The 15303-nt window shown below is 44.8% G+C and overlaps 1 protein-coding gene across 1 annotated transcript; it reads left to right on the top strand.

The window, feature by feature from the left end:
- The first annotated feature begins 9332 nt into the window (after positions 1-9332).
- On the top strand, positions 9333-12293 carry LOC139300115 (homeobox protein Nkx-2.5-like). The gene is made up of 2 exons (XM_070923114.1): positions 9333-9921; positions 11204-12293. The coding sequence occupies exons 1-2, from the start codon at positions 9489-9491 to the stop codon at positions 11842-11844; spliced, it is 1074 nt and encodes a 357-aa protein (XP_070779215.1). The 5' UTR covers positions 9333-9488; the 3' UTR covers positions 11845-12293.
- Positions 12294-15303: the final 3010 nt, after the last annotated feature.

Genomic DNA, 15303 nt, shown 5'->3' with positions numbered 1-15303 from the left:
AATATTATTTAAATAAACCAGTTTTAAGTGCTGGTGGTGAGTGACGTCACAGTGAAACGTCAGTAAATCACTGCTGTCAGTCAAACGCCTCCTGACAGAGACTTAAACTCGGGTTTTAGAGAACCGAAGACCTTGTAAATGTCCTCACTCTGGAAGTGAAAGTGAAAGTTAATGGCAGGAAGCTTCCCTGAGAAGCAGCAATAAACATCCTCCAGCCCTCCGCCCTGCTGTCAGCCCGGGGGGGCGTAAGGATGACAAACTCCTGAGCAGCGGCGGTACAGGGGGCCCTTGACCCCCCTTCTGGTTCGGAGCCTTCCCAGCTGTGAGCCTCTGCCCTCCCGGCCCCCGGGGGCCCCGGTGGTCGAAGTGATCTATTGCCGGTGTCCGTCCGGTCAGAAGCGGGCCGGTCGCGCCTGAGCGCGGCGCTCCGGAGGCCCGTGTTTAGCCTGATCCAGGAAACAGGCCCTTCCTCCGCCTAAACACGCAGAGCCGCTCGGGGACCGGCAGCGGCACGCCGCGAGCAGCGAGGCTCTCCGTCCTCCAGCAGAGGCGGGGTAACTGGCGGGTCAACGAGGACGCGCATGGCATGACGTGAACGCGCAACAGTCGGTACCTGGCCTCCCGTGCGTAATCCAAACGCGTGCGTAAAAGCGAACAAAGGCCGAGTTTAATGGAACTTACTGATGACATTTTATATTGAAGTAAGTTGAAGGCAGAAAGAAGAAAAGTACGATACATACATGAAATCTGGACTTTCAGTCTGAGACACTTTCTTATTGCACAAGTGGAAGAGATGAATGAACCAGAATCTTTCTGCCGTCGGAGTTAATTCATCAGGGCTGACAGAGGTCGTGTGAGTGGGAACTTTCTCTGCATCTTCTGAACAAGTGAGTTCCTGCAGGACAGCAGAGCAGTTTGGAGAGGAAGGGGGGGTGGGGGGGGGGGTCTGAAGCCCCTGCAGGCCCGCTGTCCTGACTGGAGAATATATATCCCGACTTTGTTTAAAGGTTCTTCGACTGAAAGGACGGCAAAGATGGTTTGAGGTGTCAAACCATAAACAGCAAAAACAAAACAAACCCACACAAATATGAAAAGTCCGTGCAGGAGGAAGTCTGCTCGTTTCTCTTTGAAGGTCAAATATCTGAGACCAAAGAAGAAAAAAGCGAAAAGTTGAAGCCACTCAGAAAAGTTTAAAAGCATTTATTCTACTGGATCATACATCAAAGATAAAGAATGCGCTTCAGCAGCTCGTGTTTAACTTTTTTTTGGTTTTAGCAGAGACGCAGAGAGAAAGTGGCTTTTAGTGTTTTCAGCTCTTCTTCTTTCTTTTTTTCCTTTTTTGGCCTTAAAGAAAGACAGTCTGCCTTTTGGGGGATGAGCTCATATTTAATATGATGCGTCTGTAGCCTCAGCATGTAAATAAGTTTCCTATTTGCACAATAGTTCTGCAGATTCCTTCTTATTATTTTCCTTTTTTATCTTTTAGAATATTTACTGAAATGTGACACATTGAGTCTTCGTGTGTTGCCTGTTTAAAACGTTGGTTTTTATGTGTTACTTCCATGTTGTACAGTCGCCGTCTGTCGGGTCTCGGAGTCCGTTGTGAGATGCTCCAGGGAAGCATCCTGACACCCGGACAGAGAGACTGGGACTCGGCCCGGGCCTGGCAGAGCTCAGCCCGCAGTGATTGATGGTTGAAACCCTCGGCAGGTTGTAAAGCAGCCAGGCTGGACGCTGTTTAGGAGATAGAGAGCTGATAAAGGAGACGCTCGGTGAGAGAAAAAAAAAAGGTGAAGGGGCTCTAATGGTGCAGGAGGGGAATCCGGACTGTCTGCGCCGTGATGGAGTGGTCCGTCTCCCCCCTGGAGGCACTAATGCCCCCCAGTTTATACACAGACAGACAGACTTCTTCTCAGAGTAGACGGGAGGAGTCATCACATGGCCCGAGTTTATCTGGGGAAATTATTCATCATAAAAATGCTCCACTCCTCGAAAGCTCCGAGGAAATTAATCCCCGTGCTGCGATAAGACTAAAGAGCCTTAAAAGCTCATTTATTCTGTTATTTCTGGAGACGCGTCTCTGCCCCGCCGTGGTTTCTCATCAAATTAGACCAACAAGCCTCTCTGGAAATTTCTACTTAAGTTAAGAAACAACAGGGCCATAAATCAGAGCGCCGTGGCTGTAACGACTTGTTTCCTCCGCAGTAATAACAATGGAAGTGGAGGCTTTAGGAGTCGATATACTGGGCGGCGGGTCTCCCTCCCTGCATCCACCTCAAGTTTATTCCTCCTTCATCGCGCTACAATATGAGAAACAAAATAACAAAACACACATCTATCACTCTGGAAGACATTGCTCCCTCTCCTCTGGCGCGTTTATATACAAATCTCCCGGTCTTAATAGCTGCGGGGTGGAGATCATTGACTTTATTTGCATGGTTAGAAAGAAAAAAAAAACCGTTTTCGCTCTCGTTTCATTTCCCACATAAATCAGGAATTCCTCTGCCGGTAAAAGTCGGTCGTTTGTCAGCGGAGTCTGGCGTGCCGGGTGACAGAAAACGAGAAACAGAAGTCCCATTAGGTAAACCATTCAACGCCACAATTTATACAGCAGGCCGGGCGGGTTCATAAACAGAGCCGGTTGCGTCATGCGGTGTATTTGGGGCTGTGTGGGAGAGATATCGAGGCCTGTCCCTAACTTTTAACGACTCAGAGCTCTGAATGAGGCCAAACACATCAGCAGAGAGGAGGCCTGACGCCTGAACCCACAACATGATGTGGATCTCGTCCTTTTTGCGCTTCTGGTGAAAAACGTGCGCTCTTCTTTATTTTTTTTCTTGTGTGTGTGTGTGTGTGTTTTTTTTTTAACACATTAATGTTGGACAAAAAAAGTGTAAGAAAAGTTTGATTTTCTAAGTAGTTCTGTCTCCATAGCAACGGGATGAATGCAGGCGTTATTTTGGAGCTTGAAGCGTGTTTTCTGGAGAGGTGTGTGGCCGCCGCTTGTGTCCTCTCCGGGCGGACATAGACGTTACGGATCACTGAGATAGCGTCTTCCCACTCTGCTTAATGGAGCTATTACTGGCTGCAGGCCCGCGCTATCCAAACACACGCACGCACGCGCGATTGCACCCGCGCACGAACAGCCTTTAAGCCGCAGGCACCGAGACGCGCGAACTTTTACGCACGGCTGCAGGACAGCAGGCGAACAGCGGAGAACCGAACCAGTTCTGTCAAAGATGAATACTTTTAAATTGTTTTAATGTTTAAAACAACAACAACAAAAAAAAACATTAACGAGTCTTCAAGTTCGTTTTTGTCGTTTTTCTAAACAGATAAAGACCCGAGTGTTTCTCTGACATCTTGAGTTAATGAAATATTACACGTTGAAGTCGACGTCACAAAAACATTCAACTACTTTTATGTGAGTTTTCAAGTCGAGACAAATTATAGACAAAATAAACCATGAATATAATTAAAATGTGTTACAACATTTTAACGAACCAACCGAAAGAGCCATTAAAGTTGTATTTCTGTGTAAATGGATCACGACTAACTAAAAAAGGTACCAGCATTATAAATTAGTTCATGTTCAATTTAGTAATTTAGTTTTAAACTCTCAAATTATACAAAACAGAATTATTTTTATGTCGACAATCCAAGAAAATTCTAACATGAGAAAAAACGAGTTAAATAAATTCATCTCATTATTCAATTTGACTAAAAATCCGCAGAAACATTTCAAAAGCTTCTTTTAACTCAAAACGCGTTTCCTCATTTTGGAAAAATGTAGAATATTCGCTTTAAAATGTCGTATTTTTTTACATTTAGCAAATCCTCGTGTATTTCCAAACGCGTTTTTATTCATGTCACATATTTAATTCATAGAACAAATGTTTAACACAGATTCAACGACGGACCCTTCAGTGGTTTCATTTATTTTCACTCTGAAACTTTATTTGAAATCCATTTGTTTGGAGCTTATTTTCATATTTTTAAATTCCGCTTTTTCATCGAAGGTTATTTATATTTATTGTGTTTCTGTTGCTCGTTGACATCACATCAAAACCGTCCGCTTCCTCCAAACACACACACACACACACACACACACACACACACACACACACACACACACACACACACACACACAATACGCGGTTGGCTGAGATTATCTCTCCTCTCTCTCCATCCAACCATCCAGAGCCGCCTGGCGCCTCCGCTGGGCCGCAAATGACAGCAGACAAGAGGTGTAGCATTTCCTATTGTTACCTCCGTTCATAACACACACACACACACACACACACACACACACAAAGACAGAGAGACAGACAGAGAGACAGACAGACAGAGAGACAGACAGAGAGAGAGAGACAGAGAGAAATACCATCAGTTCTCTAAAATCCAATAAGAACTGAAATAACAGGAAAGTTATAGCCTCCAGACAAAATTACATCACAATACACACACACACACACACACACACACACACACACACACACACACACACACCCCTGCAATTATTGGGACTATTGCAATAATCTCACATGAAATGGGACGTAAACCTAATTATAATAAGGTCGAGTGTTATATTATAGTTACTGTAAGAAAAACACTGATGTCTCTGATCGGTTTCATTCTCCATATGATATATTCTGAGGATATGATATTAGTCCCCACATGAATAAACCTTATTGTGCAACATGGGAAGTTTCTAAGTTTCTGAATCAAAAAAAAGTACAGAGACCAAAAAGTATATCACTATTTGTAATATAAGTTAAAGTAATTTAAGCCTTCAAACGTCCGCTAAGTTCTCACTGACGTTTGAACGGACTTATCTGTGTTTGTGTGAAAGATAAAGGAACCAAACAGAAGCTCCGCAGAGATCACGGTCTTCCTTCCTGCTCTGTCAGCACCAGTCAGGCTGCACAAGCTGAGAAACCACACCATCACAGTCCTCTACAGGCTTCACACACGATGACGAAACCTCAGAGGTCCCAGTCATGATCCCTGAGGTTCAACTGTTCAGAATATCCAATAGTCGCTATGATAAACACAGCTTCCTCCTGCTGCTGGAAACAACGTCGATGACTGAGTCTGTATCGAATGTGATGTAAAACAAAAAACGACGAGCTAAATGAGGCTAAAAGGCTCCGTAAAGCTGCAGGATTTGGGGCCACGATTAATCCTCTAATTTAAAAAATGCAAACATATGATGCAACAAGATGTCATGCTGCCTTTTTTTTTTTATGCGTTCATGTCTTTAGGAGTCAGTCATTGGCCGAAAAGTGACAAAGACCTCCCGCAGCTGAAGTATTACACACTCTAGTCCGTCTGGAGCAAAGGAGGAAACGGTGTGAAGTTATTATACAGCGACAGAGTTTGCAGGAGGATGTCGGGGTGGACGGATGGCTCAACAAAATGTCAGACTTTGTCACAGGAGAGTCACTTCATGAGGCTCTTATTTGAACCCGAACCAAGATGCCTCCCTGATCTTAACTGAGGATATTTTTAACCCATCCCTAAACCTAAACAAACCTTCACTATGACGTTGTCGCATCTTAACACTGATTTACTTTTAAAACAGTGGTTTGTAACGGATTTGAAAGGCACAAACAAAAGATGTTGATCAGAAAACATCCTGTATGTTGTTCGAAGAGCAACGTATTTTGTTGAATTTGAAGGACTTGGTTCCAGGCGACAGAGCTTTAAGGGTTTCAGCCTCTTTAAGGAGTTTCCAGATCCAAGTCCTATAGAAATAAAGAAGAAATGACTGGAACATGTGAATTTGTCCCTCTTGAGCTCCCATACAGGAGCTGCTGTCTACACTGTGGACTGTGTAACATGTCAACATGTTGTTGCTGCCAGTTTAGCTTTATTTTGATTTAGTTCACAGTGACATGAACTTATCCCAGTCGAGGTGACGTTGGTCAGGGTTTTCTTTCTTCACTGGGTGAGTCTCCGGTCTGCTCTTGTTCGCATCAGACAGAGTTATGAATTTCATCCGAGATCAGGCTAAACATGATCTGTTCATCCATCCTGGAAACCCTTCAAGGACTCCTGGAGACCCTCTGGAGCCCAGTTTGGAAACCAAATGTCCCGTCACTTAACTTGAACTAAAACAGTTTTAATTTCTTTCCAATAGCTGCTGCTGTCGGCCCATCTGACACACAGAAAGCCTGGCTCAGCCTGGCTCAGCCTGGCGTCGTTGGATTTAATGCTTATTTAAAGTAAATGGAGGCGGCCGCGTGCCAGTCTAAACACTATCCGGCCTTGTTTGGCACTTTTTTACGAGGACGCGCTGATGATGATATAGCGTGAATTGAAGCGAGTCGCCAGGGAGTCTACAGGGACAATCACACATATATCTGTCTGTACCCATCTGCACATCAGGATATTTACTACCTGCTGGGTTACACACCCGGCCCAGGTCTCTGAGAGGCCCCCCCCGAGCAGGATCCAGTTTAGAGACACGTTTAACTTTACAGTTTGAAAATGTGCACACCAACAGCTGACTCACATTATGATAACTGTCTGTTCTGCACAGCGTCATTCTTATAGAAAAATATGATTTTAAAAACCCTAAAATGTCAAAATGTGTTCACAAAATCAGAGGATTTGGGGTCAAGATTGAGCTCTATTATAATATGAGAAAAATAAAAAATAAATAGTTAAAATAGACAAGGGACAACAGTGGGACTCAAGTGGAGTAAACTTTGTTTGGGGGCCCCTGATGGATGATGGGCCCTAAGCCAAAGGCGGCTCTGAACCGAGCTTAGGTCCGGTTTAAGCTCGGTAGTCTGGATATAGTCTTTCCAAAGCCCGACAGCCTAAAAAGAGGCAACTCTGTTGTATCTACAGCGCATAATGTTGAGCATCAATCTCATGTTACTTCGGGTCGCTGCTGGAAGATAAAGGATCAGAATCTAAAGACGGCGTTTTATGATCTGAAAGAATTCCATCAGCGTGGTTTCAGCTTAGAGTTTAAAGTTAATTCATAAAACCTGACTTTATAAAACCTGAAATATGAAGATACTGAGGATGACAGCACTCCTCAATTTCAGAATAAAAGTCAACGACCTTTGAACCCTTCTCCACTTTCATTCACTGCCCTTAAACTTCATGTGTGTACCTGTCCGACAACGTTGGGTTTAATGTCCACATCGTATAAACTGTTCTACCTGTGAAACTGACTTCAGCTGCTTAGAAAGACATTTGTACAAAAACACATTACAAATTCAAGTTTCAGTTGAGGCCCAGACTTCGTAGATTCAGTCGGAAAGAATCCTCAATGATGAAACTCTTTTTAAGCAGGACCGAGCGTTTCACAAACATTGTTGCCTTTGACTTAAGGACGACATACAAATGCTGTTGCACAGTTTTACATCTTTATGTGAGGGGGGGAACTTCAGTCACTGCTGTGAGGGAAGGTCAGTGCTGGAAACCCTTAAACAGGAGAGAGGCATGGAGGCTGTAGCTGCCACTGAGGACACAGAGGTCGAGTCCGCTGTCATTTCTGGGAATTTGGGAGGTTTATAATAAATAATTCATAATAATAAATTATAAATTGGGGTTTCTCCACCAGATTTAGACGATAATGGAAGCAAATTAAAAGGTTTTACTGAGTTTGGTGGTTCCATTAGCTGATGCTTGTCTGAAAACCTCTTCATAATAATAATTATTAATAACAGTTCATATAGCACCTTCCAGCCCTTTATCACAACTGTAATACTGAATATTAATGGTTTGCTCCTGTAAAATTAAACCTTTGTTTTCTCAGTGTGTTAAATAGCAGGACATAAAATGAATACATGTGAAATCTAAATTATGTATATTTCACTATATGTTTTAATATATTTATAATATAAATCTTACGTTGGAGGCTGTTTGTGTTCAGAAAAAAACCGCGCAGGAGGAGCGCAGGGAGCCGGGTTGACAGAGGCGAGGGGTCCCGCTGGAAAACGGAAAGGGGAGCTGATAGGAGCAGATTAGGCCGGGCTAAAAACGTCGGTCAGTTTTCCTGGAGGAATCTTAATTGCCCCGGGGGGCCCTGCTTATCGGCCCAGGGCGGTTATTAATACAACACCCGCGATAAAGAGGACGGAGAGACACCGAGAGCAGCCGGCTGCTGCTGGACGGCGGAGCTACAGGCCAGGAGGGGAAAAGAGTTTAAAGAAGTTACCAAGCAGTCAGCAGTAAACAGCAGAGTCGTGCAGCCTCTTGAACCCTTAAATTCTCCTTTAAATCTCCCCTCAAATTTAAGTTACAAATCTGCAAATCTTTTTTACTCATCTTTATTCTGAGTGAAGAATGAAATATTCAAAGCTCAGGCAGACATTTCAATGGATTACATTAAAATGGGATATTATGTTTATTTCAGGAGTATTTTATACACCGCTGGGGTCTTTAACAAACCTCCGCTTTGTAACACGGCCTTGTAAGGAGCCACCGATGGGGGAGGCCTTCGGAAGCGTTAGCTCGGCAAACTGATGTCTATTTGAAAGTTTCTAATAGAACCTGTCGAAGTTCAACATTTCCTGTGTGTTCATTTGTAAATTAATTTCGGCCATTTTAAGGTAAAAAATGTTAGGTAAACATCTCAAATGAAAGCCAGAGCAGGTTTCACTGCAGGTTTTCTGTTACAGAACAAGCCAAAAAACAAACAATATCAGCCACCGATGATGGTGGAAACCCAAACTTTTGGTTCATCATTCTGTGTGAAGTTAAACTACGGGGCAAAGAGGTTCCCCGTGACTCTATTATCCTTTGACCTGACCGTTGACCTTGACTTGCCACCGTTCTTGCAGCGAGTGTGCCGCATGGTGCGCCTCTCCAAAGAGCGCACAGATTTACGCACGAACCAACACAAGGACCCCAATATACTGATGATATTGGATGATGAAGGCGGCAAATAGCAGGTTTGAACACACAACAAGGCGAGGTAAAGGTATAAGTTACACGTATGCAGTCGCGGAGCAGGGCCGTTCACGTGCTTCTTGTCACAACATTTGTGCGTAAAAAGGCTGTTGAGGAAGACTCCGCGCGTACTGAAGGATAAACAGTGGACAGTGGAGGAGCAGCGTGTCAGGAGAAACCTCTGTCCACCATATTCACACGAGTCGGAAAACAAAAACCAGTACGTGAACACACGTCACGTACGCCCCACCTTCCCTCCCTCTGACTCTCTCGCTCTCTCCCAAATGCTTCCCTTCCAGCCCACACGGACTTTCCATTTCACACACCCCTCCCCCTGACATCAGAGGAGACAGAGGCGCTCCTTCGCCCCGGTCCAAACTCCATTTACAAAGCCCGACATTATATCTGTCAGAGAGGAGACCTGCATGGACAAAACCGGGACTAATGCCCATGTTTTCGTGCGATTTACGGCGATGAGGGATTCCAGAGGCTTAACGCACCTCCAATTACCAAAGAAGGGGATATTAAGCTCAATTATTTGTTAGAAAAAGAGTGGGACAGGAGAAGGGGTGTGCATGTTACTCGGCGGGCTTCATTTCCTCGGTGCTGCAGAGCAGGAGCTGGATGACATGATGCTGCAGAGCCCACTCACCTCCACGCCGTTTTCTGTCAAGGATATCCTCAAGCTGGAGCAGCAGCAGCAGCAGCAGCAGTCCGGGTCCCTGGAGCTCCAGCACCGGGTCCACACCCAACAGCACTTGGCCGGGTCTCCTCCCCAGCAGCAGCAGCAGCAGCAACAACATTTCCAAACCCCGCCGTCCTGCATGCTCGCCGGGGCCCGGGACAGTCCTTCCTTCTCGGACGGAGAGGACAACCTGGCCTACCTCAGCGCGCTGGCGGTGCGGGAAGAGGACCGCGGGGAGACCAGTCTGTCCCCGGACATGTACGTCCATCCCGGCCTGCGGGGAGCCAAGCTGGAGGCCGCCGAGCTGGACGAGCAGGAGAGCAGTGAGTTGAAGCACAAGCTGCACAGGCCAGACAAAAGGCAACAAAGGAGACGAGTCACAGTAACTGTTACAGTAAAACCAATTATAATGTTTCACAGAGGAAATGTCAAAGTGCTGCAACACGAATTATAAATGCAAGCAGCTGTTTTAAATGTCAAATTTTTGCATTTTCAGTGGCTACAAAATAATTTGCATGTTTAGCCACAAAAACAGCTCAACCTGTAACCTTAAACAAATTGCAGGAATGTCACTTCTGTTAGTTTAGTTTTGTAAATAGAAAATAAATAAATAAAAATCTAAGCATGTGTCATAGTTTAATAGCCATGTGAGAGATGATTTATAGCCCATTCAAGCGTCGCTTTAATTAAACACAACGTGAGCCAACTGGAAAAAGGTGTTTTGTGTCGTTTTCTCTTTTTCATTCTGTCTAATCATTCCAGTATTTTAATGATTATTGGATCACGTGGATGATCTTACAGATAAAAACCCGCCACCGTGGCTCAAAAGTTCAAAATTAAAATGAATCCCGTTTAACAAAGTGAAAACAGACTCCGGTGTCTGTCCTCAGAGGCCCGTTCTCGGCTGGTCCTCCTCCAGACACCAGACGTGAGCTCAATAAAGAGCTATCAAATGGTGCAAGTCAGTATCACCGCGGCCACAGGCCCGGAGACGAATCCAGCGGAGTCTGGAAACGTCAAACACCTTGTAGTGGTGCAGCTGCGCGCCTGTTCCGCCGAGTCTGTTATGATGTGTGGGACCATAAACCGACAATTAGTTTAAAGAGGCTTGTAAAAGAAATGACACCGAGAAGTAGCGCTAATAAACACAGTCTCGGTCGGACACGTCTTCCTCACACGGCGCGTATAAATATTCATTAGATGTAAACAGTTAAAAGAATGAGGTTTTAAGCTGCCTGTGGCTTTCAGGTCCAGGAAGTCACTGAAACTATAATTAGACTCTACTATTCTCTGACAGAAGAGAGCCATGGATCCTTTACGGATCAGGTGTTTTATATTTTATTGTCTCATGTTTAAAATAATTTCTGGGCTTTTTTTTTTTTTTTTTAGTTGTTCACTTTTGTAGTTTTATGTGAAATCTCAAAGGAAACAGAGGGAAAGTTTCAGTGTTGACATATTTATTAAAGTTGTGGCTTCTGTTTAAAACCAACCAAAGTTTGCGGGCTGAAAGAATTGGCATCATATTATTTTTGGGTGGGAAATAACATTTCATGATTTGAGTGCAGAAATATTAACACTTCTTATGTGACTTTCCAACCTACCCAGAAAGCTGTGGTTTGGTGTCCCGGGATGAGGCAGCGGAGGGCGGGCAGGGCGACTCGGAGCGGCCGGTGCAGAAGCAGAGGAGCCGGCGGAGACCCAGGGTGCTCTTCTCCCAGGCGCAGGTCTTCGAGCTGGAGCGGCGCTTCAAGCAGCAGCGCTACCTGTCCGCCCCTGAACGGGAGCACCTGGCGACCACCCTCAAACTCACCTCGAACCAGGTGAAGATCTGGTTCCAGAACCGCCGCTACAAGTGCAAACGGCAGCGGCAGGACAAGTCTCTGGAGGCGGCGGGGCAGCACCACCCTCCTCCTCCCCGGCGCGTCGCCGTGCCGGTGCTAGTCCGAGATGGGAAGCCGTGTCTGGGCGGTGCGCAGAGCTACGCCGCCGCTGCTCCGTACGGATCCAACCCGTACAGTTATAACGGATACCCAGCATATACATACAACAGCCCCGCTTACAACACCAACTACAGCTGCACGTACACCAGCATCCCCGCCCTTCCTCCGTCCGGCACCTCCAACGCCTTCATGAACATGAACTTGGGAAACGTGAGCGGCCTCGGCGGCTCTCCACAGGCCCAAACACATCAAGGGACAGCGGTCACATCCTGCCAGGGCTCCCTGCAGGGGATCCGGGCCTGGTAGCCTCACCAGAACACAATTAGCGTCTCTTTTTTTAATGGAGCTCTTTCATTTTTGATCAATCCACAGCCTTTTTAGAAGTGTGTGTGTTAACGTGGTCAAAACGCCTCAGAAAACAGTATTGCTTATCTAATGGATGTGAGTTTGGATTCACCCGCCAGACGAGATGAAATGTCACTCATGTTTCCGGCTACTTCGAGTGTATTTTAGCCGAAATTAGTGTGCGTGAAGGCTGGACGTCACTCAGTGGCGGCTGAACAGTCACAGCTTGGGTGAAATTTCGTGTTGTGGTCCAATAATTGTCGGTGTTCTAGTGCGGCACTGGTAGGACTGACGCACGGAGGAGAAATTACGCACACGTTTGCGCATTTCTCTTTATTTGAACTCTAAAAGATGTTGGGGTTTTTTTAAACGTTTGTTTTTAACATGGTATATTTTTAGGCTATGGAGAGATTGAATTGCTTTTAAGTGTTTTTTTTTTTTTGTTTTGTTTGGTTCAACAGAGAATTGTTTTAGTCTATTTCACATCTATTCAAATAAATCAGAGAAATGAGAAAAGGTGCGTTTGATTCTGTATTCGGGCAAAAAAAAGAATCCGTTTTTGGATGTTAAACTTTCAGAGTGCTGTTGAGAAAGAGAGAGAGAGAGAAAAACACACTTCACCGTGACAGAACTGAAACTGTACGTTCCCTTAATAAGAAAAAGAAAGAATAATGATAATAATAATCCATATATTATCGCTCCCATGGGGGGTCACTGTGGCCGTCAGTGAATCAGATGCACGGAGGCAAATTTTGCTCATAAACATATTAAGGAGAGAGCTGCTGGAGGAGGCCAGGCCAACATGAACTCTTTGTCCCGGTGCCAGGCGACGTGAAAGGAGGAAGTTATTCTCCATTTGAGGTCCTTTAAAGGACGCGATTAAGCACCTAAAATACCCCCGAAGAGCGAGCTGCAGCCAGGCTAGGGAGCGGGAATAATGGCTCTTATTGGATTGTCGGACAAAAGGTGTGTGGTAGGCAGAGCCGGGCACTCAGCAAAGACAAAAGCGCACAGGGGCCGTGAGATTGACGTCCTAATATTCCCATTTGAGGGACAGGCAGCGGGTTATTCTGCGCGGAGAAGGGGACACGGAGGGAAAATGTGGTCACTTTTGTTCCCCTTCAGGAGGCTTTTTTTGTTCGCGGAGAAAGGCTCCCCGAGATCCCCAGCCGAGAGGCTTCGAGGGCAGCCGGGCTGGAACTGATGGCAGCGGGGAGGCGTTTGTGTGAAAGAAGGGGGTATTATTGCTACAAGTTTCACCATTTATCCCAATGAGGGAAATGGACGGGAGGATTTTAAGGGGGAGCCCGGTGAGGGGGGGGGGGGGGGGGGGGGGGGTCGTGTCCTGTAGGCTATTATTTCAGTTTAGGGGTTTTATTTCAGCTCACACCGATGTTATTCTCACAGGTAAACCGACTGATCCATGAACCAATACCTAAGGACATTTAACATATGTTTGATTTTCGATTTGATTTACACAAAATCTCACTCTTCACTTGATTCCAGCTCCTCAAATGCTTTTCTCTGTTTAACAGAACTGTAAACTGAGTATTTCTTTGGTTTATCTGGGACAGAATAAGTCATTTGAAGACATCACACCGGCTTCTAGGAAATTGTTATGGGCAGTTTTCACTGAACTATAGGAAAACTAGAGTTGAAGCCCTAATTTGGTTAAAAAGGGGGAGACGTTTAGGAGGTTAGAATCCTACTTTATTTAAGGCCTTCCAGCCTAATTACTATTACATTAATTAGCCATTACGCACGAATGAGGGCTAAAAACTTAGATGCAGGGGTCAATTTCCGACAAAACGCGCCTCAAATCTTTGTCTCCTCGCTTATGGGACAAAAACCTGCCAATTTATTTGCTGGAATAATTCTTAAGAACGCAAATTATCACGGAAGTTGTATGAAAATTAGGGAGGGAAAGCATCAATTGCTGTTTTTCTCTGCACGTAATTGTTCCTCCGGCCTGAGAACAGTTGTTTCCCAAACCCATTCTTGTATAATTACACCCACACTCATGTCCTAATGCGAGGCAGCAGCCAAGACTGAGAACAAACAGCAGGAGCCACATTCACTAAAATGTCTCCCACTGAAACCTCCAGACCTCGTTTGTACGGATTCATGCGGGATTCTGGAAGAAAACAGCGGAGCAGCTCTGATGACAGGAGTTACGGTGATTTTTTTGGAGCTCAGAAACTCCTGAAATACTTTCCTGACCCTTTACTTCCTCCTTCATACATAATACAGTTGCCACTTTACGCGCATTTTTGCTCCTGTAATTGAACGAAAGCTGATTTATTAAGATCAGATGGAACACGCGATGAATATCGTCGTTATCGGCGGAGATCAGCGCGTCTCTCCGGCTCCTCTCCGGGCCAGACTGTCGGTCTCTGCGCTCAGATTGAGATCTGTCAGTCTGAGCTGTTAACCAGCTGATCTCCTGTTTGGGACAAAAAGTCCACCAGAGCCGCCTAATGCCCCCACCTTACTAATGGGGATTAATTGAGAGGTAAACAGAAAGCTGATAAGCTGTGCGCCCTGAGGTGCTGCCCGGCCGCGGGACAGAGACTGATGGACGCAAATAAAGACGAGACAGGGAGGCGTCGGGCAGCCAAACACCACGACCTGCTGGCTCCAGCGACGATAATAATACTGCTAATAATAATAATAATAATAATCAATAAGAACTATAAACATGTGTATTGGGATTATATATAAAATGAATTTAATCCACAACGAATCAGCGTTGTTCTGTAAAAAGCAGAAAAAGGGAAAACACGTCAAACTACAACTTCAAACATTCACTCAAAGAGTTGAAAATACAAATTTCCTGACAGCTTTAAAAAGCTGCCACATGAACTTACTACTGTTATTACAAGTGCTTATATACTTCTACTACATCAGACACTCAGTGGTGGAAGGATTCAGATTCTGTACTCAAGTAAAAGTACCACAAAGTCCTGCATTCAAAATCTTCAACTCAAGTAAAAGTTCAGAAGTATTATCGGCAAAGTATCAAAAGTACTCGTTGCAGTACAATTACCCCTGTCAGAGTTTTATTAGGCTATTATTCATGATGTTATTGGACTAAGATAATAATATATATCGAGGAGCTAATTTCAACCCATTTAATTGGGCAGTTGAATCTATGTTTTATAAGGGGCACATTTTGTCAGTAAAATTGTATTTTAGAGGAAAATATTGTATTTTTTTTTTTTATAAATAGTTACCAAGTATAAAGTTACAGAAAATGGGACAAACCCAACTAAAGTAAAAGTATCTTGAAGGTAAATGAATAGAGTTGATAATTAAAAATTCCCACTCACTCACACAAACGTGCATCACAGTTTTTATGATTTGCTCCATCTGTTAGCTCGCTGATCTGTTTACACTCCAGCCAGTATACAGTGTGTGTGT

This window comes from Enoplosus armatus, chromosome 2 (genome assembly GCF_043641665.1).
Source record: "Enoplosus armatus isolate fEnoArm2 chromosome 2, fEnoArm2.hap1, whole genome shotgun sequence".
NCBI lineage: Eukaryota > Metazoa > Chordata > Actinopteri > Centrarchiformes > Enoplosidae > Enoplosus > Enoplosus armatus.
Note: the sequence above shows the minus strand (reverse complement) of the source record. Positions and strands in the feature narration are given on the sequence as shown.

Bases quoted from the DNA above. Each gene is read 5' to 3' on its own strand.
- LOC139300115 (XM_070923114.1), top strand. From the start codon at position 9,489: ATGTTACTCGGCGGGCTTCATTTCCTCGGTGCTGCAGAGCAGGAGCTG. The intron at 9,922-11,203 runs GTGAGTTGAAGC...CAACCTACCCAG, and splicing joins GCTGGACGAGCAGGAGAGCA to AAAGCTGTGGTTTGGTGTCC.